Source organism: Poecilia latipinna, unplaced genomic scaffold, assembly GCF_001443285.1.
Source record: "Poecilia latipinna isolate Pla-1442-1.1 unplaced genomic scaffold, P_latipinna-1.0 Scaffold1366, whole genome shotgun sequence".
In the NCBI taxonomy this organism is placed as follows: domain Eukaryota; kingdom Metazoa; phylum Chordata; class Actinopteri; order Cyprinodontiformes; family Poeciliidae; genus Poecilia; species Poecilia latipinna.
In genome coordinates this window covers 152220-172582 of record NW_015113982.1, presented here as the reverse complement: position 1 = coordinate 172582, position 20363 = coordinate 152220, and the positions used below count along the sequence as shown (strand labels likewise).

At 39.9% G+C, this 20363-nt stretch overlaps 1 protein-coding gene and 1 pseudogene across 3 annotated transcripts in view; one reads left to right on the top strand and one right to left on the bottom strand.

Moving 5' to 3' along the window:
• The window catches only part of mctp2b (multiple C2 domains, transmembrane 2b), a 47606-nt gene extending 37637 nt beyond the window's left edge, over positions 1–9969 (top strand). For all 3 annotated transcript variants that reach the window (XM_015056228.1, XM_015056226.1, XM_015056229.1), the window contains 6 exons: positions 3367–3480; positions 5328–5369; positions 7162–7271; positions 7367–7476; positions 8246–8343; positions 9215–9969. In XM_015056228.1, the coding sequence (XP_014911714.1) occupies positions 3367–3480; positions 5328–5369; positions 7162–7271; positions 7367–7476; positions 8246–8343; positions 9215–9262 (522 nt within the window). In that variant the 3' untranslated portion in view covers positions 9263–9969. The remainder of the gene's footprint in view (positions 1–3366; positions 3481–5327; positions 5370–7161; positions 7272–7366; positions 7477–8245; positions 8344–9214) is intronic.
• A 5406-nt stretch (positions 9970–15375) lies between these two features.
• LOC106962064 (high choriolytic enzyme 1-like) lies at positions 15376–15846 on the bottom strand (annotated as a pseudogene).
• Positions 15847–20363: the final 4517 nt, after the last annotated feature.

Genomic DNA, 20363 nt, shown 5'->3' with positions numbered 1-20363 from the left:
CACTAGAAACTAGACAAAAATACTTGGTAAGATTTTGTGTTTTTGTAGTGTCACAGCAGCTTAAGAGCTAAAATGAGCTAAAAAGCTAAAGCTTTTTTTAGCTGAAAAACTAGTGATAATGTAGATGAAATGAGATGTAAGGATAGGACTGTCATGAAGTCTTGAGAAGTACATGGAATATAATATATCATTATATATCCTTTTTACATATTTTTTCTTTGTTATGACAACTAACGTCTGTGGATTTATGTAGCACTTGACCTGATAGCATCACAAAGTGCAACACAATTGTGAAGTGAGGGAAAATAGTACAATTCACAGTTTTTACAAATAAAAATCTGACGCTTACTTTTATGCGCCAATACTTTACAGAACCACCTGTCACAACAATTACAGCTGCTTTTATTGTGTGTTTCTACCAGCTCTGCACATCTAGACTCAAAATTTTGTCCTCAAACCCAGTCCAACTGGATGTATGCCTTCTGTAAACATCAATTTTCTTGTCTTACCTCAGATTCTCAACTGGGTTTACATCTGCGCTTTGATTAGACCATTCTAACACATCGAATACGCATTTATCTAAGCCGTCGTAGCTCTGGCGGTGGGTTTAGTGTAATTGTCCTGCTGGAAGATGGACCTTCAAATCACTCTCAGGTGTTTTGCAGCTTTTTTCAGGTATCCCTCCAATTTTCTTGTAGTTACACCATAAACTTGGTTGAACAGTGCACAGCAACATGTTATCACAGTTGAAACCAGATGTTTACATACACTGAATAAAAACACACATATGCATTTTTTCCTTGCTGTCTAAGGTTAAATCAGACCAAAGTTCTCTTGTTTAAAGTTAGTTAAAATTACCAAAGTGATTTCTATTTGCTGAATGCCAGAAAACATAACATGCTGAAGAGATTTTTTTGGTAACTTTTTCAAACTCAGAGGTTCAGATACATTTGGTATTTAAACTGAATGATGTGAGTCAAACCATTTGGGTTTCCTTCCACGAGCTTCTCACAATAGTTTGCTGGAGTTCTGGCATGTTCCTTCTGACCAAACTGAGTCACAAGCTGCGTTTCCTTTGACTATATAATTGCACAATTTCACATTTCGAAAATAAATTTGCTTAATGGAAACACGGCAATTTCCAAAACACGTTTTGTTTTTCGAAATTGGTTTATTTTGTAAAACTGCAATAGAAACGCTTTTTTGGCATCACATGTTGCCGCTGGCACAAACCACAAAGAAGACGACGGGAAGGAGTTGAAGACTCTTGGTGTTTTTTATTGACTTATCATGTGAACAAACTTATTCACATGTGATTATAATTGCATTTCTTATTTAATGCAAACACCGCAATTTGTAGTGGAAACGCAGCTATAAGTTACAAACGCAGACTTGCAGCACATTTCTTCAGAACTTCCTTCCTGACCTGCATGATGCGTTCTTTGGTCTTCATGATGGAGACATAAGACCAATTAAGAAAGAATACTCTAAAATGATTACTGTATAAAGAACATTTTTAAAAAATATACCTAAAAATATTGTACTAAAATAAATCTTAGATTTCTTCATTGTTTTTAAATTATTTTTGACAGTTTTTTGAGGCAGTTCTTGAAGTTATGCTATAGGAATTTTGTACTTCATTGCTGAATAACATGAATGTTCTTCATGTAGGAAAATGAGGCTGTGAACTCTAATAGTGACTGTATAACAACCTGCATGTGGATGTACAGAAAAAGATTCCTGACACACGCAAACTCTTTCCACAAACATTCATCTGGAACTCTTTCTACCAATCTGTACCAACCTTTTCCTTTTTCACTCCTAAAGTTTTTCCTGTGATGTGCATAATATTCCCACATCCATTTATTTAATTATTTATTTTTACAGCTGAAGTCTGTGTAATGCCTCTCAAGTTGAAATGAGCTACAATTACCCCGATCTTTATGGTCTGAGTATACTTTTCCACTAAAGCGTGACTTGGTTTTTTCCCTCCAAGCCCTCAGTCATTACAAAGTCCTTCCTAATAAAACATAACCCTGGCAGCGTGAAACCACATCCACCTCGTCTCCCAGGCTCCGCTTTGGCTCGTGATAACACGGAGGAGCGTGCGCTTGGCACTCTGCACGTTGAGGCTGATGCTGGTGTTGGCGGCTGTGGACGGGAGCGGTCTGATCTGATAAGCTTTAAGTCCAGGAGAGCGATGTCTTTAGCAGATGTTCACCTATTTTTTTTTTTTATTAGCTTTATAAAAAAAAAAAAAAAAAAAAAAACAGAATTGTAAGCCTCTCTCAAACATTTTAACTCACTGCTGCTTTTTGGCCGAGGTTGCTTCTCTGGCAGGATTATTCCAGTTTGATTCAGATCTTCAACTCAAACAATAACATCCAGATTACATTGTTATCATTTTATCTGCTTCACACAGTTCCTTGCAACACTTGGCCACTACAGACTTCAGTGGAGTTTGAGGGAGATTTTATGTGATGAATCACAAAGTGTTGCTCGTCTGTGGGGAGGAAGGGAAATCAAACAAGTTTGTCGGAGCTTTTGCTAAAAGAAAAACAAGAGCATTCTGTTTTTCAGAGTCAGTAATGTGTAAAATTGACCCTTTTTTATTTTTGCAGTGTGTAAACATTTTTAAGTCTTGCCCCAAATTTTCAGTTGAATTTAATTTGAATTTATAGATTTTTTTCTCTTTCTTAAAGTACTCTGGACTTTGGCTAGGACACTTGTAACACATGCCTGTCCTCTGATCTAAACTAAAGCTGTATGTTTAAGTGCTCTTGCCACTCTTCCAAATAGATCACAAGTTGCCCTGTAAACAGATTCATTTGTGTTTGCTGTGGGTATAAAACATCTTGCTATTTGCTTATCAATCAGGTGGTTTCTGCAGGTAATTGATTTACCATTGGTTTGAATCTAGGAGTATCACTGTAGAAGAAGTTCAATACATTCTCTTAGGTTCTTATTTGTAAATAATTGTGAAAGCCATGATATATTTCCCTTCCACTGTACTCTACTTTGTGTTGGTGTATATCATAAATTGCCCATATCTATGTTCTGGATGACATAATGGATGGTATTGACATTTCCACACAGCTTCTTGCTCTGAAGCGATTTCCTTCAATGTGCTCGATTGTGCTCAGGATGAGTAACAGCAATTAGGTTTATATATCTATGGTCAATGCGTAAGCGAGGGGTTGAGTTGGTCCAACTGAGCACCACATGAACGTCGGGGCTGAGGTAATACCAGAATGCTCTTTATCAGTGGGACCGGAGCGGGTCAGATCAGCCGTTAGCTTCTGGGTGTCACATCCAGATTCCTTCCCCCTTCTCTGTGCCTCCGCTAACGTTTGGTTCCTCCTGCAGATTTTTCTCATCACGGTGTGGTACTGGGATTTTTACATGCTGCCCTTCTTCCTGGTTCTGCTCATCACCTGGAACTACTTCCAGGTTCGCTCCGGACGACTCAGTCAAGATGTGGTGAGTCAGTACATATGTAGAGAGAAAGAGGGAGAGCCTGATGACTTCTTCTCTCTGCTCTCTTTTTTTTTCTTCATTATGTGCAAAAAAAAAAGGCCACCCAAACCGTGTTTTGTGCTCGTAATTAGAAGCTCATACGTTGCCATAGCAACAGTTTGAATATGGCTTTCCGAGTCTTAATAAAAAAAATAACAGAGTACAAAAGCTTAGAAATCCGACTAAATAGGCTAATATAACAGCGCATTATAGTCAAAGCTCATTTACAGAGCTTGCCCTTTACTAACTCGTCTTTCCCTGTCCCGAGTTTTTGTCCTTCCTCTGGTTCGCTGTAATTGGACTGCAGCTCAGCTTTTGTTTTGGAAAGTCAGCTTGGCAAAAAGAGAGGGTTGTGTGTTTTTATTTTGTTTTTTGTTTTTTCTGGATTTGGATCTCAGTTTCACTGATGCGAGTCCAGAGACAGCAGGAAAAACTATTGAGTCACAAGTCAGAAAAGGATGTTCTCACTGTGATTAACTGTGACTTGTAAAAATGTTTACGATTTTGAAGCTAAATAGGGTTTGTAAATATTCCATGTAAGAAAATAGTCAATGAATAACGTAGCATCTTTAATTTAGTTTTCTGACCAAGAAATACAAAAATTATTACAAATTAAGTAAATACTTTGTCAGCTAATGTGTTTTGTTTGTATTTACTTAATTTTTCTATACATATCAAAGCAAAACAGTTACAACAATCCATCTCTCATTAAGGAGTTAATCTTTTCTGATCAAAAATAGGAAAATAATAGAATATCTAAAAGAATTTTGGCTAAATGTGACTCAGCTAGGAGAAGAGTTTAACTACAGAAACTATGGTGGAAACGTATCATTTTTAAAAATTATTTGACTTCACTGAGGCGTATTATTTTAATTGGCTTTGAAAGAACAATGACATCTGGCAGTAAAGTCACAGAAAACCAACTGGATACGTGCTGCTGTTCCTCTTCCCACCAGATGTGACAGATGTGAGCTCACCTAACGCAGTCAGACTCCATGTTTCATAAAACAGGAAGTAAGCTGTCTGTAGACACCACTTTGGTGAACATTGCTCTGAATTTCTATCTTGACATTAATTAACTGTAACCTGTAATTAATTTTAAAGTTTCTCAACAAAAAGTATTAAATCACTGCTATTGGCAGATGTTCAATTGGCTTTTCTTTATTGTTTTTTTGTATTATTATTAGAATGTTAAATCAGAATGAGATCGAGACGTATGATTGGTCACCATCACAACAAAATCATTCTGAAATATTCATTGAGAAAAGCAGAAGTTACCCATTAATCTGCTTTAGAAGTCATCACTCACATCCTTTTAAGTGAAATATAATTTATTCCAATCATACGTAATCTGTCACAGCTGTTTTATTTTGATCATTTATATATTCATACATTCTCAGAACGTTTTTTAGAAGCTTTTGGCTGAGAACCATTTTTCTCCACGTTCTGATGCACTTTCTGATGCACTGTCAGGTCCCTGTTTTAGTTTTAACCTAAAATCCATTGATTCAGTTCAGTTAATGGATTGAATTTTATGAGCAGCGCTGATGTTAAAACCATGATTATAGGTTGTTGATATATTCTGGTATGCGAGACTGAGCCTGAGAAAAAGCCAGCGCGTCCCGTCGGTCGACGACCCCGCAGGGCCCAGCGTTTCAGGGGGCTAATCTCAGGGTCAGCGCTCAGCTGCAGGAGTTAGTCCAGGCTTCCAGTGTTACACCAACACCATGTTAGTTTTGTTGTTGTTTTTTTTTTATCCTGATCTATGAATCCTTTGAATCTCACCTTTCAGTGTTTGTTTTGTCTTCCAGGACGGCATGGATTTGGCGGATGAGGACGAGGATGATGAAAAGGTATCATACCTTTTGAGTCGGGTGTATTTTTAGCAGCTCAGCATCGACTTGTGTATGAATAGAAAAGAATTATGATTTTCTCCCCCCACCCCATGTTGACAGAGGTATCTCCCTCTCTGATCTATGGCTGTGTGTTGCTAAGCTTTTTATTCGGCACTAAATCTTCCGCGGCGTTTTGATTCCTGCCAACCACCAGTTGTACTCCTTTTGAAACCAAAAGACGTTTAGGCCTAATGAAGATCTCACCAACCTGTTTCCACTTGTCACAACACATTCATATGGAAATGGAGGGGCGGGGGAAAAGGTCTGCTGCATTTGGGAAAGTCCCTGAGCTTAACAAACTACATAATACCATCAATATAGAACTAATGACAGCACTTAGACATGCCTCTATAGAGCTCTTTCTGAAAGTTAGTGTTGACTGTGCTGAAATGCTTTTAGGCGGTGGAATATGTCTTCAGAGTGACAGCGGTTTATTGTTGACGTTGTGAATGGCCTGGTGGCTCTGATTCATGGCGGTTCTCATCAGGATTCCACTGGGAACCCGACCCTGAAGCGGCCTGAGCGTTTCAGTGCGCTGACGGATATTTTGCTGAGGCAAAGCGCCGTTTGTCTTAACTTGTGGTTTTTGGAGAACATCCTTCCCGCGTCGGCCCATGTCCTTTCTTTAGATGTTTAACCATCTGTTAGTCTCGTTGCTTTTGATGTGGACATGTTTCGGTCCGAACAAAGATCTTCCAAGAGCCCCGTCTCTCCTGTTTACTTTGAAACCGTTCTTCAGAGTGTGGAGTGGCTTCTCGACAATACTTCATCTCTTTTCATAATTCAGTGTCCTCCTGCGCTCTGGAGAGGCTACACCTTCAAACCTACTCGCACGGATCACATATCACCCTGAAAGCTAAAGCTTAAATAAATCATCTTCATTTACAACCAATATTACTTTAATTGTGTTAGGATGTGGCATTATTTTAGACTTTGGAAGCAGTTCAGTTTGCATCAACATTTAAAGAGGCATGGAAAATACTTTTACATCAGTTTCATTCTTGGTTCAGATTTAAACTCATTGTTTAGCTCTGAATGTATTCAGCTTTAATTTCTATTACTTTTGCTACTCAAATGTATTGAAGAGGCTACAGAAGATTAGAAAGAAGGCAGTGCAGAGAATCATTTGAGAGGCTTTGGGATACAATTAATCATTTTGACATTATAACCTTATTGTTGGAAGTGCTGTTCCTTAGTGGTTATTTGGAAAACAAAAACAGCTTAACTCCAATATTAAAGAAATTAAATGTGGCGTTCCACCAGGCTCAGAGTCGGGAGCTAATCTTTTTAATCAAAAAAACTTACATTTATTTAGTTTTACAGATGAAAACAATACAGTTCCTTTGTGATGACTGATAACAAACCTGTTATGACCTAATGGATGAATATTTTTGAATAAAAAAAAAAACAGTTTTTAGGCTATTTTACTTTAGGTTGTTTTTGACCTTCATGTAAGAAAACTCTATTTTCTCAAAGTGTAATATGAGAGAAGCAGCTTATGTGATTTCTTCCTGCTCGTGTTTTACTCAAAATTTTGTAAATTCTGGATTGAACGTTGTTAGCTCTTTAGTTGGGGAGTTAATTTTAACACATGTATCGTAAAATGAATTAAAAGAAAGCAAATCAAAACCTTTTTAAAGTTAATTATCATCAGTAACATCATAATAACAAGTCTTGGAGCCTTTGTTCAGTTTTCATTACAGTTTTATTTCTTGACCTTTTTTAAGCATGGTGTTGTTTTCTACCACAGGAGTCGGAGAAGAAGGGGCTACTGGATAAAATCCACATGGTCCAAGACATCATCATCACGGTCCAGACCGTGCTGGACGAGGTCGCCTGCCTGGGAGAGAGGATTAAAAAGTAAGAAGTTCTCAGATCCGTCAGAATTTGCAACGCTGCTGTGAATTTTCTGTAGTGCTTTTAATTTTAAAAATCATTATAACTTCAACTTTCAGCACATTTAACTGGTCAGTACCGTTCCTGTCTGGCCTGGCTCTCGTGGTCTTCATCACCGCTGCAGTCATCACATACTTCGTCCCCATTCGCTACATAGTCCTGTTATGGGGTAAGTTTCAGATGTGTTGATGCATCTTTATCATGGCTTTTCCTCTCGTTTTACAGAACGTCTGTCCAGGGTTTTACAGAAGTATTCATATCCCTTAACCTTTTTCCCATTTCATCATTTTCCAACCACAACCTTCAGTGTATGTTATTATGATCAACACTGGACAGACATACAGCCAGAGCCAAGACTGAAGCAGCAGTGTTTAAAATGGCCCAGTCAAAGTCCAGACCTAAGAATCTCTAGCTGTAGTTGCAGTGAATCCTGGTTATGCAGAGTGTAAAACAAATGAAAGCAACAGTTCTCAGATTTTTGTTTTTGATTTGCTTCCTGTTATATATATGTTGTTCTGTTGTTTAACCCAAATAAAATACTTTGAGTTTGTGATTATAACCTGAAAATTGTAAAAACTCTAAAAGTTGTTTGTATTTTCGGTGAGCATTCTCACTTTAAACTGCACAGACGAATTAAATTCATTCTCTTGTCACTTTTATTTCCCATTTACGTTCCATTTGAGTCTTTCTCTGCTTGTTTTCTATCATTTAAATATTATGACTCAAAAGAATAAATAATTTCTTTATTTTATTGCCGTCCTAAAGCAAGCTCATCCCCAGTAAAAAAAATAAAAATAAAAAATCATTGTTCATGCGGCGCTGAGAGCAGCAGTTCTTGGACGGCCTCTCCTCCGAGCATTTTCTGTTTGTGTGGAAACAAAGCGCGCAGCCACCAGAGACTAGTCCTAATGATATGCTGGTGTGACTTTTTGTTTTAGGTATCAATAAATTCACCAAGAAGCTGCGGAACCCGTACTGCATCGACAACAATGAGCTGCTTGATTTCCTGTCGAGGGTGCCTTCAGATGTGCAGAAGGTAAGCTCGGCGGGATCAGCCAGCCAGGAAGCCTGAAATCCCAGAGGCTGCCGGCTCTCCCTCCAAGCACGACGACTCCCAGGCTTTTCCTTTCCCCCTCTTGTCTGTATAATTAGCTCTGTTTCTGTGTAATTATGCGGCCCTGTGTAATTTCACCCGTGTTTTGGTCGCGATACATCCCTGGTGGCGGTCTTCTGCTGTAAACCCTGCTCACGCTTTTAGTCGCACAAGTTAGCTGTGAGCGACTCAAGGTCCCGGTTAGCCGTGCGAAAGCAATATTATCACTTTTTATTCATTTACTGCTCACGAGAAACATACAGGCTTCTATTTTATTCTTTATTTCTGGACTGTTATCCTCTGCTCTCTGTTTTTTTCTTGCTCCTTCCCTCTAAGCTGTTAAACTCTGTTTGTCTCCTTCCTTGCCGCCCTTGGGTCACATAGTTGAGTGAAAGAGACACTCTATGTAGCAAAGAGATGCTCCAGTGTCATTGTGCGCGCATACAACCATGATGGGCGTCTCGCTCATTAGCAATGCCGTTCCTCATTGAGCAAGCTTTCTTACTTTTTTGTAATAACATCAAAATGCTTTTATATTGCCCTGCATTGCTGAGTAAGAAATGTATATATTGTGCTACTCAGTTTCAAGAAGAAAGAAGCTTCGTGTTTTTAATTAGCATTCATGGAAATGATGAATACTTTCCCTGCTTTGGTAATATTTCCCCTCAGGTTACGGCTGAACTCAGGAGAACCGCTTTGAATTCATTACAGCTTTGAATCTATTTACTCATGTCTCTGGTGCTTTTTTTTTTCTTTGCTTGTTTTGTTCATCTAACACATAACTAAAGATAATTTATGTTCCGACTTCCTGCAGGTTCAGTACAGTGAGCTGAAAACTACTCGGAAGAAGAAGATCCTATAGAAGAAGAAGGTCATTTTCCATGGCGGTCCTGATGCTGCCGTTGCCAGGCGTCGTCATGCAGAATTGTGCAGACGGATTGTGTCTCCGTCTGAGAAATAAAAGAAGGGAGGCTCACCTTTCGTCTTGCTCGCAGGTTGTTCGTTGATCTCCCCAGCTCAACTCGGCCGGCGTTTCTCTACCAAAGAAAGTTGAATTAATAAATGCACCCGTTTGTGCATTTCCCAAGCAGTTTATGGTCATACTTGTCATGAATCTAGGTGTTTTACCATGTGTACAGTTTTACTTTTAAATATTGATCAGTTAGTGACTGCTGTATGTTTCATTGTTGGTGCATTATGACACTTGTAAGTTTTTTTTTCTCTATCTGGGAAGAAAAACACAAAACTATGCAACTTTTGGGACGAATGTGAATGTCTTTGTGTTTTAGAAAAGAATAAGTCATTTTCTAAATCATAGTTTATATATAGAAGTCAGCAGTTATGTATTAGATCTTTACTTTTAATGCAAAAATGTAATCACTAAAGTTTATTTAATTGTGTCAATATGAATGTTTTGCATGCAAAGAAAAGTGCCTGCATTCAGTTTACGGTTTCTGTCACTCTGTTTTGTCCTTCGATTCTGTGCTGCAGCACCTTATTTATTACCAGTAATACTCATAAACACGCTGTGTCCGTCTGGTTACAGTAGCAATAAATGCATGCATCAGAGCTGTGTGTTTCTCTGAAAGTGCTTCCTGCTTGCCGTTTCTCGTTTCTCCTGTGTTGCAGGATTGTGGGCGTCTAGTGGCTCACTTTCAGAAGCCCACCTCCTTCTCCTCCTCCCCCCAAGTGCTCCCCTTCCTCCCTCCAACTCTTCATTAGGCTTTCATGAAGCGAAGCGCAGCTCTGCGCGAGACCTCGCCGGCACCCCGGGATCCCCGCTGAGCCGACGGCCCTTGGGCGTCGCCACAAGCGGGAGGACCCCGGCGACCCCTTCTCAGCTGCCGTGACGAGACGCCTGCAGCCTGCGTCCCATCAAGCGCAGCAGACGAGGCGAAACTCCAGGTTCCTGGAGGAGGACCCTCTCGCTCAGAGAAAGTGGCTCAGGTGTTTCAAGGTTTTGCTTGGTAATAACTACTTTTTTTTAAGACGACAAAAAACAAATAAAATCAGCAACAATTTAAATAAATCACAGTATATTCATAAATTAATTCCTCAAAAATCCCCCCCAAAGATAGCCATAAATTTGTCCAACTTCCTGGAAGACGGCTCGTGTCACACGGTGACCCGCGTGTCGCTTTGTCTAGTTATAATGTTGACTTAGGTGTTCAATATTAATAACCTGCTGTCACGGACACCGGAAGGACATCTCAATCTGCCACTTATAGGCTCGGCATGAATATGTATAGGCAGCGAGACGCCTCCGAATTGCCAAGTGAAATCATGGTTCACACACGGAGACTAATGTGATGTGGCACAGGCGTTACGATGAGCCGCACAACCAGCGGCTGATTGGTCTCCGTAGACTTACTGTGATGTTCTATAAGGTGGGAGAAGATTCAGCCGAGAGGAGCGCTGCAGAGGAAACCATACAGAGACTGAATACACATTAGCTATTACCCGGATACTTAAATCATATGGAGTAAAAAATTAAAAAACACCACAGTGTTTCCACAAAGATTCAATAAAAAGAGGTTTAACATAATCTAGTAGTTTCACCTCCAACTGAATGCAAGACAAAGTTTTCAGATGCAGTAGGACTTGCATATTCCTATGCGTATGTGCAAAACGCTATTACATACACAAATGAAAATTCACATTCACTTCAAAAATACTTTATTGACCATTAAATTTGTTTTAATTTTTATTTTATTTTTTTCTTATTACTTTTTGCATGTTTGAAATAAATAAATAAATAAAATTGATAATGATATGACCTTTTTATCCCCCAAACTTCTTCAAACCAAACGTTCACATTATGTTGCAACCTGCAACCATGTGGGTGTAAAATGGTAAAGTGACACAGATGGGGCCAGATTTACGAGGATGTGGGGCCCTTATTTGGAGTTGTGTAACTACAGAACAATTATTTCACTAATATAAATTACTACATTAATAGGTTGTCCTGTATATGAACAGGTGTGAATTGATGTGTAGTTTTAGTTTAATACCTTCCCTGGTCAGTAGCTACAGGTTGTGTCCAAAGTCAATCTACTATAACTTCACAATTTTCAATTACTTTAATATTGCATGGTATGTATTTATACATAATACAGTTATATAATATACATAATACAGTTATATAATACATAATACAGTACATTGTTTAAAAAAAATCTTTGGTGTCCCCCAAGTAGTTGGGGCCCTGGGATAGTGCCCTTAGCAAATGAAACATGTAGTAGCCTTCTTTCATCCAGATGACCAGCAGTGCTCAGCAACACCTGCTGCGTTACTTTATATTGTATGCAGACAAAGTAAACTTGTGAGATGCTGGAAAAAGTATAAGTAACCAAACATCATTTTAAATTATGTTCAAGTTTCAGTTTTTTTTCTTATGCCAGAGGGAAAAAAACTGCCAGGATAATAAACTGTAGATATGACTGAAAAGTGCAGCATTTTTCACATTTTCAATACTTGGTGTATCCTGGTCCTGGTAACTGACCTGTGCCTCCTCAGTACAAACCAAGTGAAATGAGTAGAAACTACTCATAGTGGTTTTCACGTTGCTGTCTGGTGAGCTTGGTGCTTAGTTTCTCTCAACCCTTTCAAACTAGCTCTTTGTCACTTTTATGAACACTAGCAGGGTCATGTAGCGTGTATCAAGAAACTATAATGCACATTTAAATTCACATAATTCCAACTCGAATGCATGTAAGAATTTTGCGACGCAGTTTAGCCGAGCGGATCGCAGCTGTCCAATCATGTATTCCTCTTCCGTAACATCGCCACTCATCACAAGAGATATGTAATTATAGCATAATTGTGTGGATAATAAGAGCTATTACCATCATCATTATTGCTGCTGACCTCTTGCAAACGACTGCCAAACCATTCATGTGTTTATTTTTATGTTAAGCCTAAAACTTGATTAAAATGAGGCGTTGACGTAAACCTGACCAGCTTTCATGCTAGCCGGCTCCCAAAAAAGAAGATAAAGTTGGAAAAATCTGGGTGTGTTACCGTTGTTAGACATCTGTAAGTTTTGACGACACCAAAGCGCTTCATTGATGGAAAAAACCATGAACCTTTGACCCCCATTCTATCCGCTAACACACCAGGAGTTGAGAGGAAAAAATGGTTCCTGTTTGGCAGCCATTATTAAACTCGGTGTCGCAGCTGTAAGAGGAAGCCATGTGTGATGGAGAACTATAGCTGCACATCACCTTTGACAGACCGTCCACGTCTGTGAACGACGGTGGGGGAAGCGTCGTTCTGTTTTCCTTCAAAAGCGACAAAAAAGCAGGTCAGAGTTGATGGACGATGGATGGTTCACCTTACAGCGGAACAGAGACCGTGATCCACACAGAGATGTCAATTTTGTGCTTTGAGGGAAAAACTGAGTAATTAGGATCCTTAACAGCTTCAATATAAAGGTCGTTTGACCCTCAGCATTCTCAAACACAAATAAAAACCTGAGACCAGATTATCAAAGCACAGACACCAGGTGTGATCTGGTTTGAATTAGATCTACACTTTGCTTTGCTTTGCCATGTTATCCAGTCAGGTGGCAGAAGACTAAAATACTTCGAAATGAATATTTCAGTCATGGGAAATGTAGAGACCACAGAGAGAAATACTTGAACCAAATGGTAAACTACTGATGCAGTTCGGTTTAAGGGAACTGCTTGCTACTCGGCAAGCTGCAAATGTCAATGAATGTGGAGAAATGTCAACAGGAAAACCACTTTTTACCAACGTCACTGTGATTGGCTGAAGTTGACTCCGTTCCTAAACCAAAGTCAACTCCAGCATTTTGTGTTGCTTTTGAGATTTTTTTTGGCCGACTTCATGTTGCCATGTAAAAGATTTAATGATTCTTACTCCTGGATCAAGCTAGTGAAATAATGCCACAACAGTTGTGCTAATTGCAATAATTCCTGATTTAAAAGTGGAAGAAATTACATTTCACTTAGGAACAGCTTGTATAGCTTCTTCCCTCTAAAAACTTAAGCCATCATTTGAAAACTGCACTTTGAATTTACTCAAGTTATCTTTCAATGATATTTAGATTTATCTGATGATGTGAGACATAAATGTGAAGAAAAGGAGAACATCCAAAGGGGGAGAAAGAATTTTTCACAGTAGCATTGATAAACATGTTAGAATTTTATGTGGAGTTCTTTGGTTTTTGAGTTGGTGCCCAAAGCTGCTGCCCATCGCACACTAAAGTATTTCAGAGAGTCTATTTGATGAGTAGCTTCTTAATAGTTAAATATTTCTTTAGATTGCCTGTACCTTCTATTTGTTTTGTCATTTTTATTCTCCAAACAAGAATCTGTGGTTATGTTCCATTTTTTTTAGACTTTTTACAACATAAACTTCTACAAATGACTGATTTTTATGCATGGAAGACTCTGAGCAACAACGGAAGAACTTGCACATATCACAAGCCTTCTGGAAATTGGAAATTCAAATCTGTAAAATCACTTTGGTTCAAACAGTCGGTTGCTAACAAGAGATCGCTGCTGCCAATCAGTCATTCAGCTTGGATATTTTTCCAGAATAGATCCTGACTTTTAGCTGAACCTCTCTTTTTTCTTTCACCTTTTATCCACTCATCAGTCATTAGTTGCTTGTAGTAATGAGCCTGGTTTTGATCGTGTGGATCCCCTTCGTTCCTGCCCCCCGCCGCCTCAAACCCACAGTGTCAAAAATTCCACGAGGAGTCTCTGGGTCCAGGCAAATTACAGCCGCAATGTGTGCCGGCTGTGCTGCTGCCCGGAGCCTGTGGGATGACTGTGTTGTCCTGCAGCAGGCCGACATCAAAGTCCTCCACCCAGAAGAGCCTGAGGCAGTGAGCCGCCAGCAGCTCTGACTGACAGGGGAGATACAAAACAATCTCAATAAGTGAGCTCAGTCATCTTACAAAAGCCTCGTGGCTGTCTCTGCTTTTGTTTTGAATTAGCCTCCCCAACAATGTTGCAGAGTCTCTCCGATTTGTTTTGCGAGACCCAGATGTGAACGTAATAAAAAAAACAAGTGTTTATAAGAAAGTAGAAAAAGTAAAGGACGTGGATTAGCAGTGCTTGTCAACAACAGATGCCGTTATGTCGGACACGTTGCTGTGAAGTGTCGTCTCTGGAGCCCAGATATTGAACTGTACGTTTCTGTCCATGTTATTACCAAGAGAGTTCACCAGTGATATTTTGGCAGCGACCAACATGTAAAGTCATCAGTTCAGTTGTTTCTAACCCACAGACTCTGTATCTGGTGATTTTTAATCATGCTCCGCTCTCTGCCAATGTTTCAAAATGTTGACTGTTTTATGCAAATGTCAAGGATTTATGCATTTCCAAAGCAAGACCTCCTCTTGGAAAATTAGATTCATCTTATTTTTTTATCCCCTCTGAATTAATTGTTCAGAAGCAACCTGTAAATAATGGAGCTGTGAGAAAGGCGTCACAGGAAGTCTTGTAGGATTGTTTTGAGGCTACAGAGTGGATTGCTCTGTGCCAGCCACATGGAGAGGACTGACTATGTAAACTAACTTTTTTTTTTTTTAGATCTTCTCCTTTTTAGGAGACATTTCCTTAATAACAAACTTGATCATCAGTGACTTAAAGGACCTACTAGACAAGAAAAAAGTATTCAGGAATGAGACGGGGAGTTATTAAAGAGTATACAGAAGCAAAAATTAGAGAGAGCAAGGAAGAAGCTGGAGAGCAAACAGGAGCAATATCAGAGAGTGGACAGAGATGAAGATGATCACAGGTTTCAAGCAAAAGGAGGATCAGATATTTGGAAGCCTGGACAGAGCAAACGAACCGAACACATTCTTTCAATAGGTTCAGTTCAGGAACAAGGTCTTCATCCGTCACTCCGGCCACATCCAAACTGACATCCAACCCTCCTTTAACCCACAGCTTCCCTTTCACATCGGAGATGTTTTATCTTCCAACTGAATCATATACCCGTCTACTTTTCCTTCAACCAAATCAGAAGTTGCTGCTGCTCCCTAGAAGTCAGCTCCTGCATGCCTCCCGTTTTGCCCAGTTCAGACCAGCATCCCTGTTTGCTCACAACGCTGATGAAGTCTCGCTTGTTGGTACGTTGCTGGAAGCGAACGCAGGTACTGCTGGCGAAGACCCTCATGCATGGTCTCGATGGTCTGCCTCTCATAGCTGGTGAACTCTCGACCAATCACATAAGGAACCACCACGTAGAGCTGTTGTACCAGCACTTCATGGCATTTCTGTTTTTAGGAAGCACTATGTCTCCCTCCAGCAGCATTTCGTCTGAGCCGGTGTTGGTGGTCAGAATCTTGGTGGTGATGTCCACAGTTACTTCTCCTCCTTCTTTCTTCTCTTCCTGCTCTCCTCCGTCCTCTAGAGGAAGAGCCTGAGAGAGGCTGAGCAGGAGCAGCAGGAGGCTGGTGGAGGGAGTCATCTTCAGGGTCGATGTGGAAACTCAGGAGCTTCTGGAGAGAACTGCTGTGGAGAGACTCCTTGAAGCTTGATGTCTGCTTCTGTTCAGTCCAGGACATTTATACCGTCCTGTACAGGTGTGTCTGCAGGAGGAGGATGGGTGGTGGTCTGCTCTACTAGGCCTAAAGTAAACCTGTAAAGGAATCACTCCGCAAACAAACCTAGTCTTTAAACATGTCATCTAAAGGTCTTTTGTCCATTTTGTCCGATATTTGTTTTCGATTGCTAGTTAGCTCTGATAACCTTGGCCTTTTTCATGTTCCTTGAATTTACAAATGACTTTCTCGCACCCTTCTCTGATCAAATTTGGGTGAACTCCCCATCCTCTCAAAACGTTCTTCTTCTTCATGACCTGCATAATGAAAATCCCCCATGTGTTTCATTTGACAAGCTGTTGAAGTTGTATCAAAAGCATCGAGTCCCTTTGTGAGGTTGATCGACGGCCTTTTGATACTCCTGCATATGCAGAGGATGGTAATAGGTTCCTGTGGGACAGGTTGCTGTGGCTGTAGCCCTCAAAAATGAATTTTAAATTCAATAAAGCGGTCCAAGCCATTGTACCATACCCATTGTGCCTCCCACAATCACCAGATATGTTTGAGTGCATGTGTGCTACTTAAAAGACTCAGGCGTCTGTTTTGCGTGATACTTTTGAGTTTGAAATTTCCATACTTAGTTGGGAATGTTGAAATAGAAAGGGCTTCCAGTTTGTTTGGCTTTTGTATAGCTCTGACTATTTCTGTATTTTCAATGAGATACAGGTAATTAAACATCGTGCCAATGACTTAACGTGTGTCTTTCTGCCATTAAAGTATAAACCCCTATTTGTACAATTTAATTAGCACATATAAACCTAACATGCCGCCCTTGAATCTTGGGCTCACATAAAAGTGTAAAGATGAATCGTGAAAAGAATGTGTGTGTGTGTGTGTGTGTGTGTGTGTGTGTTTTTTTTTTTTTTTCCCTCCAACGCGCCCCTCCCCCTCTCAATCTCATCAGCCACTGTGATTAAGGTTTGGCATTGGGGATTGTGCCGTCTTTTTGGAGAGATATTTCAGCTGCATTTCTGACACTCTGAAAGGAGAGGAAGATAAAGGAGGCGTCGGGGAAAAAACTCCTTCCCGTTGTGGGAGTCCTAGAGAGGGCCTTGAACCCTGCCATTCATGCCATTCTCTCCATCAGCTGAGTCTAATTGCCAGTGAGGACAGGAGACCCCAGGCCCGATCGCTCCTTATCCTCTTAAATGCTTTCAGGCGAGTGAAAGGCGAGCTTCTGCTTTTGATCTTTTCTCTGATTTGCTTTTTCTTCTCTGTCATCCCTACCATCCTCTCCTCAGGAGTGACACCAACTCCTTTCACGGGTTGCCCCCATCTCCATCTGCCCAAAATAATGACCAAGGCCCAAGCTTTATTAAACAGAGGTGGAGAAGGGAGGTCAACCCGGGAGGAGGGAGAGGGAGGTTTGGACGATGGAGAGCCCCTTTCCAAATCCAGTCCGTGGCCTCACCGCGTTCCCCCAAGTTCATCTCTATACAGTTGTCCAGCCCTCGGCAAGGAGAAAGGCCTTTCTTTACCGGATCGCGGACGTGAAGGCTCGTCCTTTCCCAGAGGCGCCGCTACAATAAGACCCCAGGCTGCTTGAGACAATGGGGGCCTGTGTGATCTCTAAGCCAGACTCGGGATGAGACGATGCCTTGGTTACTAGTCCCATGGGAGGGTAAACCCACTGGTCATTGTTGACAGCTAATGGACAGCATCTTTCCACTTGCAGGCCCCCCTGCAGACCGCGTCAGTCCACGTCGTCTCGAAACACCGCTCGGTGTCGGCCGCCGAAGGAATTCCATGGAGAACAAGTGTTTGCATGTTTGCAGAAGAAGATCTCGCCTCTCACAAATCTCAAACTCTAACAAAAGCTGCATTCAGGGAGGGGGGTGGGCGAATTCAATATAATGCGTGAACAGAGAGCACAGTTAGATTCACCTCATTCAGCAAGAACGCTTGTCACGTCATCCTTTTGCGTTTCAGTCGTTTTGTGAGATACGAAATGAAGTCGCCTGCCTGAGGTATTTCGCATTGACCGACCATCAGTTTGTACCAGATTCTTCTTACCCTCTTTCATAACCAGTCTTCTATTTTCTATTAATCGTCTCCTTTATGGACATGCGGTAATGTGACACTAATAAACATCTCGCTGCAAGACGCACCCCAAAGTTATTTTAGTTTTCCCACGAGGTCAAACTCTCATATTTCATCTGAGTCATCGGGCCTCAAGCCTGGGTCAGAACCGGAATGAAAGAAGACAGAAAATTATGTACAGATACATATTTACACATGACATTTCAGCTTTTTATTCTGGTGCTGATAACTAAATAAAGTTCTTTGCCGTAATATGAAATAAACTGGCACACAAAAAATGCGTTTGTATGACATTTTGTTTAAAGGTAAGAAATGAAACTGGTGAAGGCTCAAAGTGACCTGTAGCTGCATGTACACAATAAATTGTTCAACTGGGGCAGGTAGATTAGTGATAATATTGAAAAATAACATTTCTTATCACTTTTCAGGTGCATGGTGAAGATGTAAACTTACTCTACATGCAACATGTGTGTTTGGCTTAAGGCTGTTTAACACAGAGAGGCAAACAGAGGCGTGGAAACTGTCTCCTTTGGTTAATTCTGTAGATTGTTCAAAAACACAGAGGGATAAACTTCATGACAGTCTCATGACAAATGACAGAGCAAAGTACATGTGTAGCACTTTCTGCTTGGCACGTTTGTGCTTCTTGAATTTATTCATATTTCACATGTATCGTGCTAAAAATGTGCTGAAAATTTTGCATTGTTGGAATACGTCAAAGCATTCACTCAGCTGACGTCATCTGTTTACTTTGAATGCTTTTGTTGTATCAAAATAGTTTCACTGAAACAAAGCAAAGCAAATTTCTCTTAGTGGATGAGAGGAAAATCTATAAATCACAAAAATGCATTCATACGAATACAAAAAAACAATACAAGGAGTGTGACTTTTATTTCTTATTTCCATCTTTATATCAAAATAACATGTAGAAAATGATTGATCTTCAGTGGAAAAATGTTTATTAGCGTTACAGCTGATCTATGCATTTCTTTCATTTATATTGTAGCCTTTAAAAATAGAATAAAATAGTTGCGTAAAGTCTCTCGTTTTGGTTCATTGATAGTGATCCAATGATGGCAATGTTTTATCTGTGCGTCCATATTGTTAAATTAATGACAAAATCTTTACATGGAGGCATTTGATTCATAGAAAACACACAGAATAAATTTTGCTACATTGCAACTGCAAAAACATAAAATCTCACCAAGTATTTTTGGTCTAGTTTTCAGTGCAAATATCTACGTTGACTGGGAATAAGACAAAACTAACTTACAAGTGACTTTTCAGCAAAATATTGGAGCTTGTTTTAGTCAATAATTCCTTTATATTGAAGGAAAAGCACTAGTTGTTCCACTGGTAGATTATTCCACTTATGATGAAACTGTCTTGTTATAAGTGAAATAACCTACCAATGGAGCTAGAACCTTTTCATTGATATTGAGGAATTATTGACTTAAAACAAGCTCCTGTTTCTTACTGTATGTATGTCATATGTCTGAGACAAACAGAAGAGAATAATTGTGAATTATAATAATTGTGAAGTGGGAAAAAAATTATTCATGTTTTTTACTGTGTTGATATTTCACATTCCTGTATCTAACTTACTCTGTTGACACATGTAAAGCCACCATGTGTAGGTTATGTTACTTGCACTCCAAAACCAAGTAATAAAGATAGGACATTACGTTTCCAAACTTATAATCATAAACATTAAAGTTTAATAACTTCTTCACCAATCATGTTTAGATCAAATAACACGATGCCACCTGATTTTATTCAAATATTTCCACAGAAACATAAGAGGGGCAATAAATATACACCAGACATATGTTGCCAACCAAACATGAAGGCGTGTAATCTCAGTCTATACCAACATTTCTTTGAACAGTATTGAGTGAAGAGTCAGAAACGGTTAAAGCCATAAGGCAACTCCATGGAAAATAACAGAGAGAGCTGATATTCGCCAGACTCAAAGAGAAGAAGAAAACAGGACATCTATCGAGCTCTGACGTTAATGCAGCTTTTATTCGACTCGACTCCGTAAAATACTTCTGTAAGGCACTTCATGTTGAGCTTTTAAACATTTCCATTCAGCAGAAGCGTCATCTTTTTTTCCCTCCCCTTTCATTTTTATATTTTTCAACTATTCAGACAGTAACACGACGGCACAACTGGCTGGAGCGATCTGATAGTTGTAGAAATTAAGCCTTAAGAGAAAATCATACCTGAGCCAACTAAAGCATCGGCATTACCTCTTTGGAAACGTCTGTCCAAGACGAGAACGAGTCTTATCTAAATTGAATTTTAAGAGCTGGAGGAAGTGAAGTGTGTGTGTGTGTGTGTG